Source organism: Amorphotheca resinae, assembly GCF_003019875.1.
Source record: "Amorphotheca resinae ATCC 22711 unplaced genomic scaffold M430scaffold_11, whole genome shotgun sequence".
Taxonomy (NCBI): domain Eukaryota; kingdom Fungi; phylum Ascomycota; class Leotiomycetes; order Helotiales; family Amorphothecaceae; genus Amorphotheca; species Amorphotheca resinae.
This window is the reverse complement of record NW_020194481.1, coordinates 844,640-865,840: the sequence shown is the minus strand read 5'-3', so window position 1 is coordinate 865,840 and position 21,201 is coordinate 844,640. Positions and strand designations below refer to the sequence as shown.

General features: G+C 50.8%; 8 protein-coding genes across 8 annotated transcripts; 3 read left to right on the top strand and 5 right to left on the bottom strand.

Moving 5' to 3' along the window:
- Positions 1 to 481: 481 nt before the first annotated feature.
- On the bottom strand, positions 482 to 1,647 carry M430DRAFT_22144 (hypothetical protein; the record flags this gene model as incomplete). The annotated part of the gene is made up of 3 exons (XM_024864644.1): positions 482 to 1,302; positions 1,366 to 1,571; positions 1,628 to 1,647. The coding sequence occupies 3 exons, from the start codon at positions 1,645 to 1,647 to the stop codon at positions 482 to 484; spliced, it is 1,047 nt and encodes a 348-aa protein (XP_024717979.1).
- Positions 1,648 to 2,328: 681 nt separating this feature from the next.
- Positions 2,329 to 3,603, top strand: M430DRAFT_108136 (hypothetical protein; the record flags this gene model as incomplete). The annotated part of the gene is made up of 3 exons (XM_024861193.1): positions 2,329 to 2,651; positions 2,724 to 3,183; positions 3,262 to 3,603. 3 exons carry the CDS (start codon positions 2,329 to 2,331, stop codon positions 3,601 to 3,603), a joined length of 1,125 nt encoding a protein of 374 aa, XP_024717978.1.
- Positions 3,604 to 3,771: 168 nt separating this feature from the next.
- M430DRAFT_53341 (hypothetical protein) lies at positions 3,772 to 6,558 on the bottom strand (the record flags this gene model as incomplete). Its single annotated transcript, XM_024868371.1, has 5 exons — positions 3,772 to 5,754; positions 5,804 to 5,871; positions 5,919 to 6,047; positions 6,099 to 6,254; positions 6,357 to 6,558. The coding sequence occupies 5 exons, from the start codon at positions 6,556 to 6,558 to the stop codon at positions 3,772 to 3,774; spliced, it is 2,538 nt and encodes an 845-aa protein (XP_024717977.1).
- A 2,246-nt stretch (positions 6,559 to 8,804) lies between these two features.
- On the top strand, positions 8,805 to 9,532 carry M430DRAFT_30684 (hypothetical protein; the record flags this gene model as incomplete). Its single annotated transcript, XM_024865968.1, has 4 exons — positions 8,805 to 8,868; positions 8,921 to 9,006; positions 9,066 to 9,156; positions 9,204 to 9,532. 4 exons carry the CDS (start codon positions 8,805 to 8,807, stop codon positions 9,530 to 9,532), a joined length of 570 nt encoding a protein of 189 aa, XP_024717976.1.
- A 131-nt stretch (positions 9,533 to 9,663) lies between these two features.
- M430DRAFT_127307 (hypothetical protein) lies at positions 9,664 to 11,011 on the bottom strand. The gene is made up of 5 exons (XM_024862020.1): positions 10,835 to 11,011; positions 10,718 to 10,758; positions 10,328 to 10,588; positions 10,133 to 10,267; positions 9,664 to 10,075 (listed from the first exon to the last, which is right to left on the bottom strand). Exons 1-5 carry the CDS (start codon positions 10,911 to 10,913, stop codon positions 9,845 to 9,847), a joined length of 747 nt encoding a protein of 248 aa, XP_024717975.1. The 5' UTR covers positions 10,914 to 11,011; the 3' UTR covers positions 9,664 to 9,844.
- A 198-nt stretch (positions 11,012 to 11,209) lies between these two features.
- On the bottom strand, positions 11,210 to 16,080 carry M430DRAFT_69242 (hypothetical protein). The gene is made up of 2 exons (XM_024869414.1): positions 15,722 to 16,080; positions 11,210 to 15,669 (listed from the first exon to the last, which is right to left on the bottom strand). The coding sequence occupies exons 1-2, from the start codon at positions 15,930 to 15,932 to the stop codon at positions 11,363 to 11,365; spliced, it is 4,518 nt and encodes a 1,505-aa protein (XP_024717974.1). The 5' UTR covers positions 15,933 to 16,080; the 3' UTR covers positions 11,210 to 11,362.
- A 230-nt stretch (positions 16,081 to 16,310) lies between these two features.
- Positions 16,311 to 17,117, bottom strand: M430DRAFT_61186 (hypothetical protein; the record flags this gene model as incomplete). Its single annotated transcript, XM_024868908.1, has 4 exons — positions 16,311 to 16,578; positions 16,712 to 16,777; positions 16,874 to 16,917; positions 16,973 to 17,117. The coding sequence occupies 4 exons, from the start codon at positions 17,115 to 17,117 to the stop codon at positions 16,480 to 16,482; spliced, it is 354 nt and encodes a 117-aa protein (XP_024717973.1). The 3' UTR covers positions 16,311 to 16,479.
- A 1,933-nt stretch (positions 17,118 to 19,050) lies between these two features.
- Positions 19,051 to 20,953, top strand: M430DRAFT_107820 (hypothetical protein; the record flags this gene model as incomplete). The annotated part of the gene is made up of 4 exons (XM_024861181.1): positions 19,051 to 19,202; positions 19,260 to 19,343; positions 19,394 to 19,556; positions 19,610 to 20,953. The coding sequence occupies 4 exons, from the start codon at positions 19,051 to 19,053 to the stop codon at positions 20,951 to 20,953; spliced, it is 1,743 nt and encodes a 580-aa protein (XP_024717972.1).
- Between the last annotated feature and the right edge of the window lie 248 nt (positions 20,954 to 21,201).

Here is a 21,201-nt window from a genome sequence, read left to right as displayed (position 1 = left end):
TCATTTGATTTATTTAATTCATTCAAATACCCCTCCTTTTTTCCTAACCCATTTCCATCCCTCCTCCCCCCGGCTCCCCGCCTCACCCACCCGAGAACCAGTCTGCGCACTACCTAAACCGAACTTTTTACACTCATAGGACATGGAAATATTTGGGGTGTGAATCGGAGTGGATTGAATTGGATTGGAAGTGATGATTGATGAGGATTGGATGGTGGATGGTGGATGGTGGATGGTGGATGGATGGGGGACGGGGATGAAAAAGGGGGGGGGGGTTAAGCGAGAAGATAGGGGAGGGGAGGGGGGAAAGGTCACGGGATCAGGGGGTTTGGGTCCAAGTCAAATGAATGGCTTGCGATATTACTTTTTATGTTTTTTTATCTTTTTTTTATTTTTTTATTCGATGGGGAAGATAGACTGACTGATCTACCTAGACAAGCGCTCTCGGACATCCCTCATAGCAGCCAGATACTATCTATATCTACGCCTTTGAAGATTTCAGACCGAGGCTAGCAGCTTCGGCAGCCACCGTGGCCGGGATCTCAGCTTCCAGGGGAGCTCCCTTGGGCGCCCAGCCCAAGAACTTCCTCGCTCTCTTAGCATACCCCTTGGAGTTCAAGCCCCATGACAGCGCCTGGAAGCCGGCGATCCTCAGCGCCTCCTCGCCCGACAGCGGTTCCACCTCGGGGCTCTTGAGGAAGCCCTGCTTGTACGCCTCCTCGGCGATCTGCTTGGCCACCTGGCCCCACACGTGGTGCGTGCTCTCGAGGAGGAAGTAGCCGTTGGGGCCCCAGAGCTCGGCATCGAGCTCCGGCTTGTGCGCGATGGCGGCTTCGACCAGCAGGATGAAGAACTGGCTCACGTCGTAGATGTGCACGTTGTCCCACTCGGTGAGGCCGCGCCCTACTTGTGGCGCCTTGCCTCGCTCTAATGTCGCCCGGGCAAGGCCAGGTACCTGCTTGCTCCGTGTGTTGCCGGGACCGCGACCGGCGCCATAGATGGTCGAGGGGCAGACGATGGCGGTCTTTACGACGTCGGAGCTGGCGGCGAGCACGAGCTTGTCGACATCGCGGTGGAAAGCCTTGTCGGGCAGGGAGGTAAGGTCGCCGACGGCGTCCAGGTCATCGTAGGCTGGCTGGGAGGGAGGCTCGCCGAAGGTCTTGGTCTCCTCGTCCTTCCAGCACAGGATACCGGTGCCGGAAGTATGCAGCCAGAATCCGGGCTTCTCCTTCGAGTGACCCTTGGCAATTCCTTTGGCGATGGCAGTTGCGGCTGGGACGTGGTCGGAGGCATCTGCGGTGTCTGCACGATGCAAGTTGGTTAGTATTTGGGCTGCCAGGGGGAGGGATAAGGGGTATTACGAACGGATAACTATGTCTGCCTTTGCACTCTCCTCCTCCAGCACAGCGGCATCGTCAAGGGTGCCATACACGAGACGGACTTTAGGGTACGCAGCAGCTACTGGCGCTCCCTTCTCTGCGTTGCGGACGATTGCCGTGTATTCATACTCTGGGTGAGCCTTGTGGAGGGCATAGAGGGCATCCCCGCCAATGTACCCTGTTACACCGGTGCTCGAAGCTTGTCAGCCAATGATTGAATTGCAATGGAGAGACAAATAGATTCCTACATGAAGATCTTTGGAGCCATGATTGCAGTAAGTAAATAAACAAAGAAACAAGCGTATAGTTTCGTTATTCGTCGCGTGGGTTTGTATATAGAGAAAAGGCTGGCAGAAGGCTGAGGGGTTAAATACTCCCCCTCGGCGGGGCAGATCTACAATACGCAATACGGAGATACGACTGATTACAAATCTTAAAGTCCGGGAGTCCACTGTATTGGGAGCTGACTGCCGCTTTTGGTTCCCGCCCTGTGTAACCATGGATCACGTGTAGCCTGCCACGTGCGCCCTGAGCTCCCTTTCAGGTCGGCCAGGTAACTTCGTGTGTACCTCAGGTAGCAACGCAACAACACCAAGCCAAGTATCGTGATATTAGTTGGCAAGTCTGCCTTCCAATTATCTTCCAATAGAGGCCTGACTTTACACAAGATCTCTCTCGCTTTACTGCCATTTATTACATGTAACAAACAGTTCTATTCAAGATAGCCAAAACACGTTGTTTGCTTCTCACCGCTTTCAATCCAATACTGTGTGCATAGTACAAGCCCAAAGCCAAGATGTGGCAAGTTCCCATCTTCAGCTGGCCTTCTCTATCTTCATTTCTGTGCCCTTTTCGCGCTTTGATTTTTGGTTCCGTGTCCAGATTCTGCTCTTTGTTGAAGACGTGTCTCTTATTCCCCCTGACTGCCACTGGTCTCGTGACCTCATTCATGACCACCAATCTCTACGTCTCTTCATACATTGGGACCATCACCTCGCTCCAATTGACTCGGCATCCCGATGCTTCTTATTCCCTCACCCAAGTCGCTGTCAATGACGGATCGTACCCGAACCCCTCGTGGTTGACCAGAGACGAGCATAACGGCGTGGTGTACTGTCTCGACGAAGGACTCACAGTCCTCGATGGCTCTCTGGCATCTTACAAGACCTCTGCATCCGGCGTGCTCACCCAAATCGACCGCCACAGCACGATCAATGGGCCCGTAAGCTCCGTCGTCTACAACGGCGGGAAGGCTCTCGCGGTAGCCCACTAGTGAGTTTCCCTTTCCCCTTCCCCTTCCCCTTCTCATACCTGATCCCCGGATCTAACACAGACATATGATAGCACCGGCTCTGCCGTCACATCTTGGGCCATCCTTCCCTCAGGCGGTGTTCAACTCCTCCAAGAATTCCCCTTCACCCTGTCCAAACCAGGCCCCGACCCCTCCCGACAAGAAGCCCCGCACCCTCACCAAGCCGTCGTCGACCCCACCGATTCTTTCATCGTCGTCCCCGACCTAGGCGCCGACCTCGTGCGTATCTTCCGCATCGACCACAGCACCAGCCTTCTCACCGAGCTCGTGCCCTTTAAGGCCTCGCTCGGCTCTGGCCCGCGTCACGGCGCCTTCCTAGCTTCTGGAGACGCGACCTATTTCTTCCTCGTCTCGGAGCTGGGTAATACCGTCACTTCATATAGAGTACTGTATGGATCTGATTCATTATCATTCGAGGAGTTATCCTCTAGCGGTATTTACGGGGATAGGAAAACGCCCGAGGGCGCCGCTGCCGCTGCGGCTCTCTTGACTGTAAGTATTTCACCGTCCATCCATCAAAGCATACATAAAATCCAGGGCACTAATCAAGGAAAACGCCAAAATTTCCAGCCTGACGATAAATACCTCCTCACCTCCTCCCGCAACGCAACGCTCTTCCAGATCCCATCCTTCGAACCGGACTCGAGCACGCTGATCCCGTCCGACACGCTACAGAGTTGGAAGATCGACCACGGAACCGGGAGACTGGAATTTCACCAGCTGGCGCCCGCGGGCGGGAGATTCCCGAGACAGTTCTCTGTAAATAGGGATGGGACGCTGGCGGCGGTGGGGTTGCAGCATGATGGTCGAGTGGTGATTGTGCAGAGGGATGTTGAGAATGGGACGTTTGGAAGGTTCGTCGCTGAGATCGATGTTCCGGGTAATGTGACGTGTGTTATTTGGGATGATTAAATGGACTGGCTAGATCGTGATGGGTTCCGGCGTGGGTGGGTGAGTCGGGAGGGGAGGAGGCGTTCTGGTCAAAAAGTTTGGACGGGTCAAGAGTCAAGACAAATGATAGACAATGGTGATTGTCATTGATAGATATTACCTAGCGCGAAGTTATATCAAAGCACAGGATTACCGATCCTCCAATTCCACCCCAGCATCTAGGATATCTTCCGTCCCATCAATCACGTCAAGGCTCGGATTCCTATGGCTGATAGCCGCTCGTCTTGACTCCTCTTGCGTTGGAGTTCCTAATCTGATCTTACCACGAGACACGAGATTGACTTGATCCGACAGCCACAAAGCCGATTTCCGGAAAACACCCCACAGTCTTTCCTGGCCTTCAACCAGGTGCCTATCATCCCTGGGATTCTCACTCGCCTCCACCGTGAACTGGTATTTCAAGCAATCCTTGACTGTTACGAGACCGGTGAGTTTCCCATGGTATTCAATGAGGATCACCCGCGGCCCGATCTTCCGGAACAGTTCCATGACGGTTTCGAGAGGAAGTCGAGGATGCACCGTGACTGGGGTTGGGTCGATGAAGCGGCTGAAGTCGATGGAGTCGGATGCCATGGTGGCGAGTGGAGTAGCTGGCATAGCTGGCGTAGTCGGCATTGTAGCATTATTTGATGCTGGGGAACTGAAATAACATCTTGCCGTGGGGCTGACGGGGTGTTCTCTCTTGACCCGAGCGACGGCGTAACGCAACTCCGTGCGTCCTATATACCCGATGAGGATTTTGGAAGCCAGATCCTCAACGACTGGAAACCCTTGATATTTGTCTTCCTTGAGTAATTCTTCGATGTCCTTCATGCTGAGGCCACTTGCTGGCAGGACAGTAACTTCACTTGTCATGACGCGTGAGACGGGGACCCCGAACGTATGATCTTCCTTATTGTCCAGGAATGGAAAGCCACTGAACCAGATCATCCTATCCGCGATCCCACCTTTACCAAAGAGCTCGCTGACGGCCTTGGTGACGCCCACAACAATCATTGTCGGTAATATGTACGTGAGAGCGCCCGTAAGCTCGAACATTATAACGACGACAGAGACTGTGATGTGCATGATGCCACTCAGAGCTGCGGCAGCTCCAAGAAAAGCGTAGGTTCCCGGTGTAATACATGGAACGTCCGGTTCGCACGCAGCGAAGAATACGGCCCCTGGATAAGCTTCATGGAGCGCTTGTACAAGAATCCCAACTGTTCTTCCAAAGGATGCTCCGATAGCCATGGAAGGCACGAAGATGCCTGCCGGTACCTTGCAACCGTATGAGATTATTACCAGAAATATGCGTAGAATTGTCGCCAGCGTCAATGAGAGGACCATATGCCACCGGTTCTCTCGATCGCACAGCCCATTATAATCTTCTGCGCCCTCGCACTCCAAAAATAGAATTTCCATGCTCTCAGTCATGTCAATTCGGAGGAACATGTTGGGATAGCAGATAATGGCAGTTCCTGCTGCCAGCAATGTAGCTTCAAGGACAGCGTATTTCGTAAGATACTTCTTCCGAAAAGCTTGGGCTCTTAGATTCCACTTTATAACAAAGGCTCCATACAGCCCTCCGAATATACCGATGATGATGAAGAACACGATTTCAAAAAAGTGCCAAGATCTATCGTAATGTACCTGGAACATGACCAGCTGACCGGTCCGGAAGGGATTCATTGCTGCTAGGACGGCTGTTGCGACCAAAGCACAAAAATAACTTCGCCACATTGTCTTCAATGGGAAGTAAGACGACATCTCCTCCAGGGAGAACAGTACACCACCTATGGGGCTTCCAAAGGCTACAGCAACACCAGCGGCAGCACAAGCACTCAAGATCTCGCGAGTCTTTGAGGCATTCCTTCTGTACTTTTGGAATAGCCGCGAAATGACATTTCCGGTACAGACGGCGTAGTGAACACTCGGTCCTTCTTTTCCTACTGATAAACCTGATGCAATGGCCAAAGGTAATGCTATTGATTTAATAGCCAAGGTCCAGAAGCCAAGAAAGCCTTTCATGACAAAGCCGGCTATAATGCATTTGATCTCGGAGATCCCTGATCCGGCCGCATAGGGTGCGAAGGCCCTTACCAGACTTGCGGCGGTCAGAGCAAGTATTGTCTATAGAGGTAAGCCTAGGTACAGTACGAGAGCAGAAGACAAACCATACAGCAACAAAAATATAGAGGATGTAGTTGATGGAAGCATGAGAGCTCCACCGATGCCAGTCATCACATCCTTCTCATTGTCAGCAAAAGAATCCAAAATCCAGAATTTAGGCATACCGTTGTCCTCTCCCCAGCAACAAAATTGCTCGTTCAGATAGAATGCGGTTTTGCAATACCCAAGCTTCACATCTGAAAGCCATTCTGTAATAATATTGAGAAAGGCCGCATTCAGTCCAATGGCAGCACCTATCTCGCCGTAAACATATATTCTCCAAACCATCTTCCTTCATTGCTCACCAATCAGTGTCAACACGATCCAGCCTTGCGCCGCCTCATACGATTCCCAAAGTTTGTATCTCCATCCTGCTCGCCCACCCCTCTCGAAGAACCCCGCAGTCTCTTTCCGTCGGACCTTTCGCCGTAATTGCTCTTTCGCAGCGTCTTGAACCCAATCTGATGTTGTTAGTCAACTTGCTGTGGGATTTTCATAGCAGCTGTACATACCTATCGTCGTAAAGTCCTATCAACTGATTAGTTGAGAGCTTGCAAGGATACATTCTTCATAGTAGTCGCATACCTCATATCTTTTGATCTCCTCAATTTCTTCATTTATCTGATGTTCGGCGACATTTGGCGCGGGATTGGCCTCGCCCTGCTCGGCATTCGAGAGCGCGAAAGACAGTCGGGACGAGACTGAAGGGCGTTGAAGAAGGCGCGGCGAGGGAGCCGCAGAGAAGGAGGACGATTGGGAGTTCATGGCCCTATTCGTAACGGAGTCATAGTTTTAGAGCTTTCTAAGCTGGTACTATATGGTGCTCTTCGTCGATGTTGCGGTCATTGCTCCCTTTCAGCCTCCTTTGGTGGAGGCGGGATCTCCTCCGCTAGCGTCAAAACGCAAACGACCGCCCCCTTTTCCTCTTTTGACCTACGTGATTGCTTTGAGTATATATACTTTTATTTATAATGTTTCAATATAGCAGACAAATTTGTTTCTTCTTGTTTTCCTCCTTCTCACATTGGTTGCATCAAGTGGCAGATCATACCATACGGAGTATGCAAAAGCCTGCATAGGGTTCGATTCCTCTATCTCGGGTTTCTAAAATCTCCTAATGCGGCCAATCAGGCATTCCTTCATTCTCCGAAGGAACAGGACGCGTGAGATCATTAATTCACATCTAGCGATTCAACTAAGTGGTCTTTTTTAATGTGTTGATTTCCCTTCTTAGGTCCTTCTGGTTCATGCATTGCTGAAATTTAATTCTGATATTGTTTCCTGTTTCTACGAATTGAGGGGGGTTCGGGCAAGATTTCGAGGCTTGATGGGCTATACGTGAGGATTGTTTTGCGTATATGCCTCACATCCACAGATATAATTCCAGAGGCATAATATCCTCCAGCTCACCCATTTCCATATCTCTTGATCGGCGCAGGACTGGCCAGATGTGGTCGGTCCCCCCTTAAACCAGGCTGGAACATCTCGGCCCGTGGGCAGAATGGGAAACCAGACTCTTGTGATCTTGTGAATCAGCTTTTTAACTAGAAATTCAGCATCTGATACGACGTGTGAGCATGATATCCTATGCGGCTATGCCCGTCTTGAATTGGAAATGCGCACTCCACCCTAACCCCGTTGGGCCCACACGGAGTGACTGGCCCATGTGATGGGAAGTGAACTCGATTTTGGAAGAGCTGCTGCAGCGACGACATTCAGTTCAACCCGGTCGTTCTCTGGTTCTGGTAGCATTTCTTCCGACGCCGTCCAAGTCCTTTGGATACCAAGAATGGTCATTCCAAGAGCCGGGTGCATGTCAATAAAACCTCCATAGCGGATTATAGCATCCATGATGGCATCCCACCTAGCCAGTCACTCTTAGTACCACCACATGACGATTCATCCTTCTGGGTTTTCAGGAAGAATCGAATTCGTCGCCTGTCAGATAAATCTGCGTCCATTCTTGAATAGAAACATGAAAAGACATGAGGAATCCCACGACAGGACTTATAACTTAGTTCAAAACAATGAGAATTCTAATGATTGATTGCCCTCCGAGAGTTCCAAGGAATGATGCAACCGAATTTTATCTGCCCGAGAACAATCTTTGAATAGGTAGGTTGTTCTAGCTCCATCCCAACTCCCACGACCCTGTCTATCTCTATGTTGGGGTTCGAACAGCCGTTGGATGAAAATATGTCCGACGATTTATAATCACTTGATAATAGAATCGATAAAGATAGACGATAGACATGAAATAAGGAACGAGCAGTTTTCTAGAGAGAGTCGACGTCGACGACGGGGTCGACCTCGGTCAGCTGATCCGACGGAACGGGAAAGGCGGTCGACGAATCGCGTCTCCTCGCGCCTCCCGCCTCGTAGGTCGAATAGTCCGTGGATAGATCCTGAATCTTCTCCCAACTTTTGATACTCACTCACTCTCAACACCATCACCCAGACACCGGTACGCGTCGTTTGTTCTTGTGAAATCATTGGAAGCGCGTATTTGACTGAGTTCGGTACTGACTGCGTCTAACTATAGGAGGCCCTGGACAACGCTTACGGTCGAATGAGCAGAGCAAACGTTTTGCTGGAACCAGAGCAATAAAATACGAGAAGTGGAAGCTGGTCGTCATACGTAAGGCAAGAATCAGGTACGATTCCTTTCTCTGAAAACTCAGATATCATATACCTGGTTTTATCAGCGAACATTGCTTCCCCCTTTCAAACCACGTGATATTCATCTCCTACCTACCTACCGTACCCAAGTACCTCCGAGTAGAGGTACTTTGTATGCCTTTAGCCCTCGCCAAGTGTCGAGGGACTGGATATCACATCTGTTAGATCTCATGTGGCAATCATTAAATATTTCCCCCAGAGACAAGTCTCGACATAAGCAATTTCCCATCAATCACCCGCTCACTGGGATTTCAGCTTCATAGCCATCCAATCCGTCCGAATCCTCCTTTTTGAGATACAAGCAGTTCACACTTCTCCCTTTTTATCTCAAGATGCCTTACAACACAGCTCCCATAATCCCACGGAGGGAGCCATTAGGCCAAGCGCAACTTCCCCGTAAGTCCCATGACATCCCCCTGAAGAGCAAGTCAATTCCTGACCCCCACAGTATCGCGCGTGAAGAAGATCATCGCCCTCGACAACGATGTCAGCATGTGCTCCAACAACGCAGCCTTCGTTATTACTCTAGCTACTGTAAGATCCCAGACCCGGAAAAACGACACCTGCCACCCAGCATACTGATTCCGCAATAGGAGATGTTTATCCAATACCTCGCCGAGCAAGGCCACAACGTCGTGAAATCCGAGCGGAAACCACGCCGGAATATCCAATACCGCGATCTCTGTACCTCCCCCTCCCCCCTTAAACCAACCCACTCTAACGCACCCCAGCAAACGCAGTAGCACATCTCGACAACCTGGAGTTCCTGGTTGACGTCGTGCCGCGCACCGTGCCTTTCAAGCAAGTCAAAGAGCGCAAGGCTCCACAAGGTCCTAAAGCCCTGCTGAATGGCGGGAACGCTGTGGTGCCCGGCCAGACTACGCTCGATGGCCGCTCGCATCTTGCGAATGGCGCCGCCAATGGGTTCACGCACGCGCACGAGGCTGAGGAGGCCGCGGCCCTCGACCCCAACGCGCAGCTGGAGATGGAGAACCGGAGGGCGAGGATGAGCGCGGGGCAGGATGGGCAGCATGCTTACCAGGATGTGGAGATGAGTTAGTAGGGCATGGAGCAATGAGCATATCAGCATTGTATTACTAGCATTGGTCAGCGCGGCGTTCCATGGAATGTTAAAAAAACCATATGTTTTTTCTTTCCCCTTGTCATCACTTCCAGACCAAGCAAGCATCTATGATCAATTTTTTTTTATTCCCGTTTCTTGGAGAGCAGCGTCTCTATACCCATATTGAGCTCTCGACACTTTGTCTAACGCCAGGACTTTTTTCTGAACCCAATCCGCAAAACGCAAAACTCCCCGCCTCACAGAGGACGTAGCTTAACAATCTTCATGCCCCATATGACAGTACTTGTATTACTCCTCCATCATATCATCCGCGCCCTGCGCACCCGCGGGAATCCGTCCCTCATTCAGCTCCTTCTCCAAGCGGATGATCTCCTGCAAGCTCTTCGCGTTCCTAATCAGCTCCTCCACCTTCTTGCGCTCCTTGTCCGTGAGCTTGACTCGGTAGTTCTTTGACGCCGGGGCGGCGGACGGGCCGTTTACTGAAGGGATATCGAATGTCCGGGATTTCACACCCATTATCTAGAGATGTCAATAATGATCAAATCTCTAAGACGAAGCAGCATCGAGTGCCCTTACCTTCGAGGCAAGCGCTGAAGGCTCCGCAGCCGTGCCGAAGAGCTCAACCGCCTTCTTCCGCTCCACATCCTTAACCTTCTTATAATCGAGAAACCTAACACTGGGACATCTCCACAGGATCCAATATCGGTAATGCTGCCCATCCACAATCAGCAACATGATTCTGCATAGATTCCCCCCCCGAGCCCGACCTACCTCCTTAGCCACCACCGGATTCCCCAACAGCACCAGGTGCGTCAGGTTGCGGAAAAGACCCAGCGCATCGAGATCCGCCAGCTCCACAAAGTTGTTCTCCGTCAGCACCAGCGTCGTCAGGTTCGGCAGCGCGTTCGCCAGCGATGGCTGGATGCCCGATATGCGATTGCGCGCCAGCAGCAGCGTGCGCAGCCGCGGCGACAGCGGGAAGTTCCCTAGCACCTGGATATCATTATCCGTGAAATCGATAGCATCGTGCGGCTATTTCCCATTTTCCAGTCAGCAGCTGATTTAATACCTTTTCTCTTGATTCCCCAGGACTGGGGGTCTGCGTGCGTGCGTTTGTGTGTGTGTGCGCGCGGGCACAGGAGAGCAAGAGGGGAAACTCACCCCCGCAACACCGAGGTTCTCAATCGCCGGTATCTTGTGTCCTGTAGATCCAAAGATTCGATATCAACGCAGCTCGCCTCAAAGTGTAGTATCATGTTCTTTTCAGCAGGTACGCACCTCGGAGATCTAGCTCCCGCTCTTTGAGCGGGTTGAGGTAGGAGAGGGAGGATTGGATAAGGTCTGCCGTGAGCCTCATGGTGATCGCGCTTTTACCTGTCGATGTGCCTGTGTGTTGTCCTGAAGAGAAGAACGACGCGCATATGTGGGCGGGAATGTTCGTAAATCGTGGGGAAGGACGAGGCTGAAAATGTTCGTTCCCCTCCACCAGTTTGGAGGTTGTATTTCCTGGGCTATGGGCTAGTCCTAAACGGGCTAGATGGCACGCGAGGGGCTGATTGGTCGGGGACGAGTTGTACGGAGCTCCAGCCCTCGATGTTGACTTTCAGGGGAAATAAGTGTGCCGCCTTGTACACCAAAACGTATTTTCAATATGCTGGTTTCAATAAGAATTATATTCAATGGTATCGATTGGAAACATTATCAGATTTCATATCTACCCATGCCGCCCCCTGAATACTCCGTAATCATAGCGCCGCCATATGACCTGCGTGAGCTTCCGACACCTTATAAATGTATCCCCTGTGTCTACTGAAAGACAAATATAACGCCTGATCTGTCCACCGACACCGTCATGCCATACGGTGATTCTAATAAAGCAATATCGAGAATGGAATCCAGATGCGACTTCAGCAATTGTTGCTGCTGAAGGGAGATTACTGTGGACCTCGGTGGTCTCCCACTGGCCGCTCTGTTCGTGCTTGGAGACTTCGATCCTGCCCCGGCATTAGGAGCTGTCGGACCAGGACGTGGGATTCGCTCGGTGTTCAGTGTCAAAGAGGCCGTGGGATGTGTAGACGTGAATGTCGGCTTCAACTCGTCGATATCAAGGCCGCTGACCACCATCGAGTTCTCTACTCGAGCGAGATCCCAAAACCGAATCTTTCTATCAGAACCGCCTGTAATTATAAAACCGTATTTAGAGTCTCGCCCATCATCGTAGGCGTCTGTGCCAACAATCATAGCTCGAGCACCACGGTCAGCGTTGCTAGAGCCAGTTGGCTCTAATGCTGTTGCAAACCGGCCAAGCATGCCCTCGGGCCGGTCTTCATCAACTGGCCAAGGCTCATACCCTCTCGGGCCATCTCTGCTACCTCCAGGCCTATATACTTCCCTGCACTGGGTCTTCTCAACATCCCACACGGTGACCTCGCCTTGCGCACTACCACCTGCAACGCAAACCCATCTACCTCGACCCTTGGTCGGGTGGATACAAATGCGATGGATAGACGAAGATCCAGGCACACCCCAAGCCTTCAGGCGGACCTTAAAGCGAAGGTCCCAAAGATCTAAAACGCCGTGAGAGGTCCCTAGTAACAGCCAGTGCCGTTTCTTATCAACACAGAAGCATGTTGGTGTGCCATGATGCACTGGGTTTTCCAGAGTGTACAAGACTTTCATTTGTCGCAAATCGATCGCGAGTACTCGAGAACGATTCGTTGCAAGAAGTAGGACCGAGCTAGTTTCAATCTTGAAATGTTCTGACCAAGTGGCAACTTCATTTTTTGGAAGCTGATACTCACGAAGTAGTCGTAGCTTGCCATACCTGACTGATCCACCGCTTTGGGCACATTCGACCCTAACCACATTAACACTACCATCACTTGCACAACTTATGAAAGAATGGGTGTGTTCAACAAAGCACAAAGCCGTAACCTGGGAGCCATTTGCATGCCTATGCGTTTGTCGAGACCGGTGTGTGATATTTCGCTCAAGTCTACCTGTGTCCCAAACTTTGACACAACCATCATCGCCACCTGTGAGGAAGAAGGCATGATCTGGAGCGACTGCGATGTGCTTAATAGGACCAACATGTTCAGAGAAGGTGGCTACGAGAATGCCCTCGGGTTTCCAAGGTCTATCGCCCGCATGGCTGCTGCTTCTGCTGATAACTTTTCGTCGACTTGAAGGTGCGATCATGGGGCCAAATTCGGCAATATCGTTGGGATAATTGTCCACATACATTGCATCAAGCATCTTCAATATACTTGGATCATTGCCTGAATAAGTGTGAGCCGCTCTAAATCGAATCCGATCTTGTGTGACCCCCGCGTTCTCTTTTGCCAACGCGATGGCTGAACGCTCCCCTGTACTGCGCGAGAGAGGACCTTCAACTTGCCCGAAGGCACTGGTCGTAGTCATGCCGGTTTCAGGGAAGGACTTTGTTTGGTCTTTGCGGTTCAGAAGATTCATGGCGCTACCTTGATGGCGAATTCCACTGTTTGGATCTTTGGGGGGCATACTTGGGCTAGTATCCGGTAGGGAACCCCTTTCTTCGTCGTTGAGCTTGCCATTACCATTACCATTTGGTATAGCAGAGCCACGCTTCGGCGGAATCGATTCATCAATTGCCATAGAGGCGTCGAGGAGCGCATCTTTAATGGTGTGTGAAGCGATCGGACGGAGTGGCTCATCCATAACTTGCTGGTCGTCGAACATGACTGTTTGTGGCGTAATATTGATATTGCGCAAATTAATGATACCGTTGAGATATGTCGGTTGCTGTTCGGATTCCCTAGCCTTCGAGCGTGCCAGCCGCCAAATGTACCCTCTCAGCGCAAGTAGTTTGAAATCATCATCATGACCGAGGCCCATATTCCTCAGCTTTGCTAGCCATTGTTCATCTTCTTCATTTTTAGGTATTCTTTGTAGAGCGTTTTGCGCAAGATCCTTGGCAGATATCGTCGGTATCAAGGTATTTGAGTCGAAGGAGAAGGTCCGTGATTGATTCACTGGTTTCCAGAATATACCCTTGTCAACCTTAGTAGCCCACGTTATTGACAAATCAAGGACGGCCCTTGATAATGGCTTCTTTAAGTTATCAAGCAAGCCCAACTCAGATAAGTCCTTTGTCGGCGTTTTTAGATACGGTCTGATGAGAGGAAGAATAATACACTGGTTGTCGGCGGCTGACAAGAAAATTGTCGCCGAAGAGAGAAAGTTTGTCGCAGCTTCACGAATCCAGATATTGGGATGGGCCGTGAAGCGCGCGACAACGTCGACAAGTTCCCAAGTCTTCGATCTCTGGAAGAGGCCCAGTTCTGACATGCTAGCGAGCGAATGCAGCACCTTTTGCACTACAAACTCTTCTGGATCCGTCAAGGCTTGTACCATTAACGGCAAGATGAACTCCTCTAAACTGGTACCACCAAGAAATGTGGCAACGCCGACAATAGTTTCGAAGAAGGCACATTTGAGCATCCAGTTTCGATCATTGAGGTAGGTGTTCAAATGGCTCAAGATAATATCGTTCGACGCCGCTGTGCCGAAGAACAAACATAATTCAGGCACAGAGCCAAGAAAGGCTCGTTTGACAGCGGAATCGTTGTCGGTGATCAAGGCTTTGGTGTGGCCTTCAAAAACCTCGATCAGCTCTGCTCGAGCATTGTCAAAAAGACCTTGCAATGCCGCCTCGGCATTGATCCCATCCTCAGTCTCTGGATCGGCGGTTGGAAGGGACCCGTCCGCTCTCAGAGTTGCTACCATGTCAAGAAACCGAGAGGCAGACGTCGCGAGACTACCTAGGCAAGCAGCATACGTTGCTCGAACCAGGGGACCAGGATCTGATGAAGACCCTGGAAGGAATGTCTGCATACGAGGTAGAAGATACTCTGGGAACACATGGGCATTTACAGGGGAGACCACCGTAACAAGAGCCATGAGTTGAGTTACGGTACGGATCGCTGCCACTTTGACTATGTCAGCCTTGTCGTTGAGCATTGATACCAAATATGGTAGGATCCGGTCAAGCTTCGCTTCGTCCGTTAACCGCTCAGCGAAGGCAAGGAGTAAGTCGCAAGCCCGAACTCTGGCTGTTGCGCGAGCAGTGTTTCGGAGCGAAGAAACGACAAGTGCTAGGAATATCAGAGTCCCATCATCTGTTGGCCTCCTTCCGATAGCCGAGGCCTGGTGTTCATTGTTCGGTATGTTAAGATGGACAGGAAACAGCTCCAGCCCGTACCCTTTATACGAGGCTTGCGCGGAAACCTGCTTCTCATTTCCGTAGCCCAAAAAGTATGAGATCTTGTCGAAGTCATAGTAGATTCTGTCTATTCGTTCATCGGCCTCCCCAAGGTTAGCCGTAGCACCTGAGATTGGCGATCTTCCGGAAGAGGGATCTGTGATCAATCCCATGTACTGATGGAGAAAGCTGTAGAAGTAATCCGGGAAGACTTTCTTCCTCCAGAAGTCAAGATACTCCTCCGCCGAATATCTAGACTCTGGATCGACTTGTATCATGTGCGCTACCATTTCGCGCACATCTTTGTCGGCAATACGATTCAGGTGGGTAATAACAGGATCGTACTCCCCTCTCCGATATTTGTAAAGCTGGCTCAGGTTGAAAATGGAGGTTTCCAGGAACAGCTCAGCTATCACACATCCGGCACTGAACACATCCATGGCCCATGTAATTTGGGCCGCAGGATCGGGTGTCTCACCTGCAGCCAAAAATCGCTCTGGTGCAAGGTAGCATGTTCGTCTTCCGGCTGTGTCAAAGAAATACGAAAAGTCGGCAGGATTATCCTCGGGCAAGGTTGTCGGTTTGAATGAGGACGAGAAATCTGACAGATACAGCCAGTTCCACGACGTAACCAGGGTATTCTCAGTCTTGATATCTCCGTGGAATATACCTCGAGCATGACAATCGCGGAGGGCGCACAGAAGCTGAAATGCAAGCCATTTCTTCTCGATATCTTCCAAGAATGGTCGGGTGCTCATGCGATCGTATAAGGAGCTATAGAGGTACTGTCGAACAAGGTATCCGTTCGTCTCGGTTTCCACGATTCGCTCGTAGGCCAGCGCATTCGGTACATCTATCAGAGCTTTGCGTTCTCCTATATTGGAAAATAAGTATACATCCTAGAATGTTCTGGTGTCCGAACATACGTATAATGCTGAGTTTGTACTTCTCTAGCTTCATGGCATAGGGCTTGATAATGACCTTGACCAATACGACGCCATCTTGATGCCGAGCGCGAATGCTTTTCATGAAACGGGCAGTCCCCATGGACTTTTCATAGACCAAATCCGCGAGCTCCGGCACATCAATGCCTGCAGAGCCCGCGGAGAGCGTTGTGAGGGAGAAGCCTTGTCCCATTGTTGCGGTGCTTGGGATGTCATCTGGAGGGAGTCATCGATGTCACCGGTCGGCACTACGAAAAAAGACCCTGGGTCAGCCAAAATGCCATCAAGCTGTAGCGCCGTCTTCCGAGGCCGGTGGAAGGCTGATGAGAAGCTGTTCTGAGGATCTTGAATGGAGGATACGAAGATCAGGTCCGGCGAGGCAGGCAAGGCAGGCGAGGCAGGCTGCGGAGTCCGTCTTACAATAAGAATACGGCAAGGCAGAGAGGCTAATGTAGCAATATTCAACCCCACGGGCCTCATAACTACCAAACTACTTGCAGCCAGTATTTACCTGATGGCTTTCATGATAAATAATTCAAATACATCTAGACAACTTAGACTAAGCATACGAACACCCTTTTTCGGAGCGAGAGAAAAACCACGGTACTCCATTCCTTTTTTTCCATTCTTATTTACATACTATCTTATATGAAGCTCACATGCAGCCTTGTAACGTCATCATGATAGGCCCCTAGGTCATAATTATGCGGCCGTAGGCCCATACCATATCCAGATATTATTCAAGCTTTCCCTTTCTTCTTTAATGTTTCCTTTTCCTCTTCTTCAATCTCGGCGTCGATTTTAGCACCTTTGCTGGGCTCGTTGCCATGCATTGTGGCCTGCCAGATTATCAGCTCTGGCCAAGTCTATGCCCATATATACAAAAAGTAATGGAAGAGTCGAGTGAATGATGCCCTTGATTTAAGATGTGATAATGAAGGTGAATGAGGAGGAATCCTGTGCATGACTTACTGGCAACCTGGGATCTGTTTTCGTTTGCTTTGTTTCTTCACTCTCATCATCGTCCTCTTTCCGACGCTATAGGAGTAACTGTCAGCAAGGCTCGACATCCTATGCCCGTGTCCTATCCCCCGGATTCTGCTACTAATCATCGTAGTATCGGGGTTAACTGACCTTCTCCTCTCGCGCTAGCTTGTTGGCAATAGACCTCTCATCCTCTGCCATGAAGTTAGAACACTGGCCAGGAAGATATAGAGCTTGAGAGGTCCTTACTTGAATCGTTGGCTTTATGACTGTGACTTTGACCCTCGTGGAAACGCTTGTCCTTCTTCGATTCCTCAAGCACGGAATTGGGAACGTTCTTTTGGTCCCCATCCTCATAGATCTGGGAGCTGCCGACGTTGGAGTGAAGACTCATTTTGAAAGTAATTTGATATGATTTCTTTGCAGGAAGGTAACGATGAAAGAGAATGATTATAGAACGATCAACTGGGAGAAATTCCCTGTTTATGTACAGCAGTTCTGCTCTCTATGACGACCATGGTGATCATACGTCATAACGAGCCAAGACCTCTCCACATGTCTATGGGATTGATGCCTCGTCAGTCAACAAAACTATTTGTACTGTACTGCATCTGTATGGGCAAATGTGTTTGGATGAAGTAAGGTATATGTGGTCCTCTAAGAAAATGGATGTGTGTTGATGCTCGGGGGGGCGGATTCGATGTCGGGTGATGCGTGCTAGAAGACACAAAAGGAACCGATACCACGCTCGCCGTGTGTATGTATACACCTAAGTAGAGAAATACCTACAGGGCCTACCTAAATTATTTGCAAGCTAGATCTTCCTCGCAGCTGTGCATGATGATGATAGATAGGATCTGTCGAACAGAGCACGGTAGCCAGTTGTCTCTTGCTTCTCCACATTGTGATCTGTCGTACGGTGCAGAAAGAACCTTCCGAAAGAACTTTCCGAGAGAACCTTCCCAAAGAAGCTTCTGAAGCTCCGAGAAAAGGTCCGTTAGCTCAATGCATTCAAGAATAGAAGAAGCCTTCTCATAAGCTCCGATTCTAGTCGCATATCAACGGCGGAGGTTGGGTCGCCCATCGTGACATTTCCTGGAGAGGCATACTTGAAGAAGGGTCGTGATTGGACGAGAAGTCGAAAGGGAAAAAGGCTGGTATCCACGGGCAGATAATACGTAGATATTACATAAGTACGACGTATAATTACTAGATCGGGAATCAGACTCGGCTGGCCCGCCCTCTCATTTCCCACGCATGCGATGCCTGCGTGGAGGGCCTCGCTTCCCGCCTCTGGAGAAGTCCCCGCCAATGAGCAGCGAGTATTTGCGACGATCAGGAACAAACTCACTCTTCGGGACTAGAACAACGGGCCTTCCCTGGGCTAGGGGAATTTAAAATTTAGGACTACGGTGGGAACCAATGAGTCTCAGAGTCCGGATGATAATATACTGTATATTATACAGCGTATCTTGAGTTACAAAGGACATTATACAGAGGATATTATGCAGCCGGTAAGACAAGGTACCTTATGCGTGCGGTGTCGGATACCAGCTCATCAGCGCAGCACGATGGAGAGTGAAGAGCGGTTTTGACGGCGGTCACCACGACCAGAATAATCATATAATTCATCACAACAAAACCCGCACGGACAACGATCGTCCATTGAGTATATTTAGATGGTGTCTCAATATATGAGAACAATATTCCGTGCGTCTTTGCTCCGCTGCACCCTGCCGCTCTGCCCCGGGCGCATCTTCCCGCTTGGGGTGGTTGGTCAGGGTACCTCAGTCCCAGACTGCCAGTCCCTGACACCCTGAGTCTTCCCTTCCCCCATCCACCACTCACCACCACTCAACACCACTCACGCCCTCGCCTTTTCCTGCCTCCCCCTTCTATGCTCTGTCTCCCTCCCTCTTTTACACCTCACGCCTCGCACCGTCCCAGAGTCACTCGTTTACTTCCCCAATCTCTTTCTTTTCGTCAGTCTCCCTTCTTCAGTCGTGGGTGAACCCGACCTACCTCTTTTCTCTCTCCGTGCATCCAGGTCGCCCAGATCCGGCTTGCTTACGCCGTTGCTAGGACAAGATCCCGCGCTCGACCTGCGCAGCGCGGGCTCACCAAGCCGTGTCTAGATGTAATTGGCAGAAGGACATTGGCATCGAAATATGGGTCGGGGACTTCGGGATCAGGGCGACGACAACACCGTTCAATCAGCGCCCATGCAAAATGAGGCCGTTTTCGAGATAGGCGGTCGTACAGCTTCAACTCAATACCAGGCAATGGCATCAAAAAGGGGACATCGGAGGGGTTCGCGCAACCGGTCAATGGGAGCCAACACAGCTACGGCAGCGCTGGCTCTTCTGGCGGCTGCGCCGGTAACGATGGCGCAGAATTGCATACCCCTTACTGGTTCAACACAATGTCCAGCTTTCACATCGGCATCGATTTCAACGGACAGTACGCTCGTCGGCTTCTTGTATGTTCTCTATCGCTCACCGTGTCGCTCGCACATCTGCTGATCGTATTCGTGTAGCCCGTTCCTGCAGTTTGTTTCGAGTACAGCGACCTTTGATGAACAACTGAGTGCATACGTTTCGACGAGCTATGTACGGGATAAGTATGTCGCCTTTCATTTCCTGACTCCTAACACTGCTAATGCGTATGCAGATACCAAAATCTCCTCGGCTGTGGAAATGTTGACCTCACAAACACCACCAACTTGTACGCCCGCTTCACGACCACTGTAATATGTAATGCCATAATACAAAATTCGAAGACAGTGTGTGGTTTATCTGATGCAGACTCGCCTCCGGTCTGTGCAGATACTTGTGTAAGTTTTGGGTTTTCAATCCATGTTATATCCCTTAACTGATGAATGACTAGGCTCAACAAGCCGAGAGCGAAGCTCTTATCATCGCCGATACTTCCCTGTGTTCAAATCCTGGAAGCAATGCCGACGCTCAAATTAGAGCTGATTTCACAAATTGTGCCTTGCCCGCCGATTCATTATCCGGCGGCTGCATCGAGGGCGCGCAGAACGAGCCCGATAACTGCGGATTTGGAAATAGTACAATCGGCTTCTGTCAGTATTGCGGGTCGGGGGGAGTGAACAGCACAGACACATGCTGTTATAACTCAGGAGCGGAGGAGAGGTGTGCTGGGGTAGTGCTACCAACCATCACCCCCTTCATGACCTTTTCGACAAGCCCGCCAACAGCGTCTGCAACGTCTTCACCTTCAGCAACATCGTCACCGTTGGCATCATCGAAAAGCTCAAAGAAAGGGCTATCCGGGGGAGCAATCGCAGGAATTGTCGTTGGTTCGGTTGTTGGAGCGGCACTACTGGCTGGTTTGATCATACTCTTTGTGCTCTGCCTGCGCCGCAGACGTGGGAGCCAGAGTGGCAGCGTGCTCAACCAACCAACACCTGCCAGGAGAGGCCAACGTGGCATGACATATAATCCAGTTGGAGCAACGACCACTCCCGAAGGATATGAGGTGCTCCCCGGGGGTCGGATTGCGCGAATGTCAGCATTGGAAGGTCATTCGGGAGACTCCCCGAGAGATGGCTTAGAAACCGGTGGAGCAGTTGCGGGGGCTGCCGCAGGATACGCGGCGGGAAGACGAAGACTTCACGACAATTCTTCCTCTGATGAATATGGTGATAGTCCACTTTCGAACATTCAGGCCGGAGTCCTGCGGCCGCCGCCGGCTGGACGACGACAGGGATCTCTTTCCAGCAGTTCAGCCCTTGGAGGCGAAGATCCGCAGTCTCCCCATTCAGGAAGTGGTGGTGATATGTCATCCCCTCAAGGTATGACAAGTCAACAGTCCGAGCAGTTACCATTCTTCAAGGACTATTACTCCAACGATGAAATCCACCCTGGAGACAAGGTCTCGACACTTTGGGCGTACCAACCGCGAGCCGGGGACGAGTTTGCCTTGGAGCGAGGTGATATGCTCAAAGTCGTCGGAATCTGGGATGATGGTTGGGCGACGGGTGTAATGATGGATTCACGAGCGGACGAGTGGGAAGCAAAACGAAAAGCGCAACGTGACAGCGGTGTTTCAAACACCTCAGGTCGGAGAGAATCATCCCCAACTACCAGTGGTGAGATTAAGGCTTTCCCTCTGGTCTGCGTGTGCCTCCCGCAACACTGGAGAAAGACGATCGAGGGTGATGGGTCCACGGAGACGGGTTCCGACCCACGTGGGGTAAACTCGTGATCCCGGACGTTTAACTATATTCCATATTCGACGGCTTCATGGCGGTGTTAACTTGTTCGGTGTTGGCGTTCCCGGCTCACGGATTCTTTCTTCGTACTCGACATACCTTGACTTCGTTCACACCTCCTGCATTGCCCGTGCCTGCTTGAGGATGCAGCGAACTCTCTCAAAACATCATACCGCACATCCCAACCTCATATTCCAACAGCTGTTATGTTCTAGATCTTCGTGCTGCATCGAATCGCATT

Bases quoted from the DNA above. Each gene is read 5' to 3' on its own strand.
- M430DRAFT_127307 (XM_024862020.1), bottom strand. From the start codon at position 10,913: ATGAGGCTCACGGCAGACCTTATCCAATCCTCCCTCTCCTACCTCAAC. The intron at 10,759-10,834 runs GTGCGTACCTGC...TTGGATCTACAG, and splicing joins GCGGGAGCTAGATCTCCGAG to GACACAAGATACCGGCGATT. The intron at 10,268-10,327 runs GTAGGTCGGGCT...GTGGATGGGCAG, and splicing joins ATCCGGTGGTGGCTAAGGAG to CATTACCGATATTGGATCCT.
- M430DRAFT_69242 (XM_024869414.1), bottom strand. From the start codon at position 15,932: ATGGGACAAGGCTTCTCCCTCACAACGCTCTCCGCGGGCTCTGCAGGC. The intron at 15,670-15,721 runs GTATGTTCGGAC...TTTCCAATATAG, and splicing joins GTACAAACTCAGCATTATAC to GAGAACGCAAAGCTCTGATA.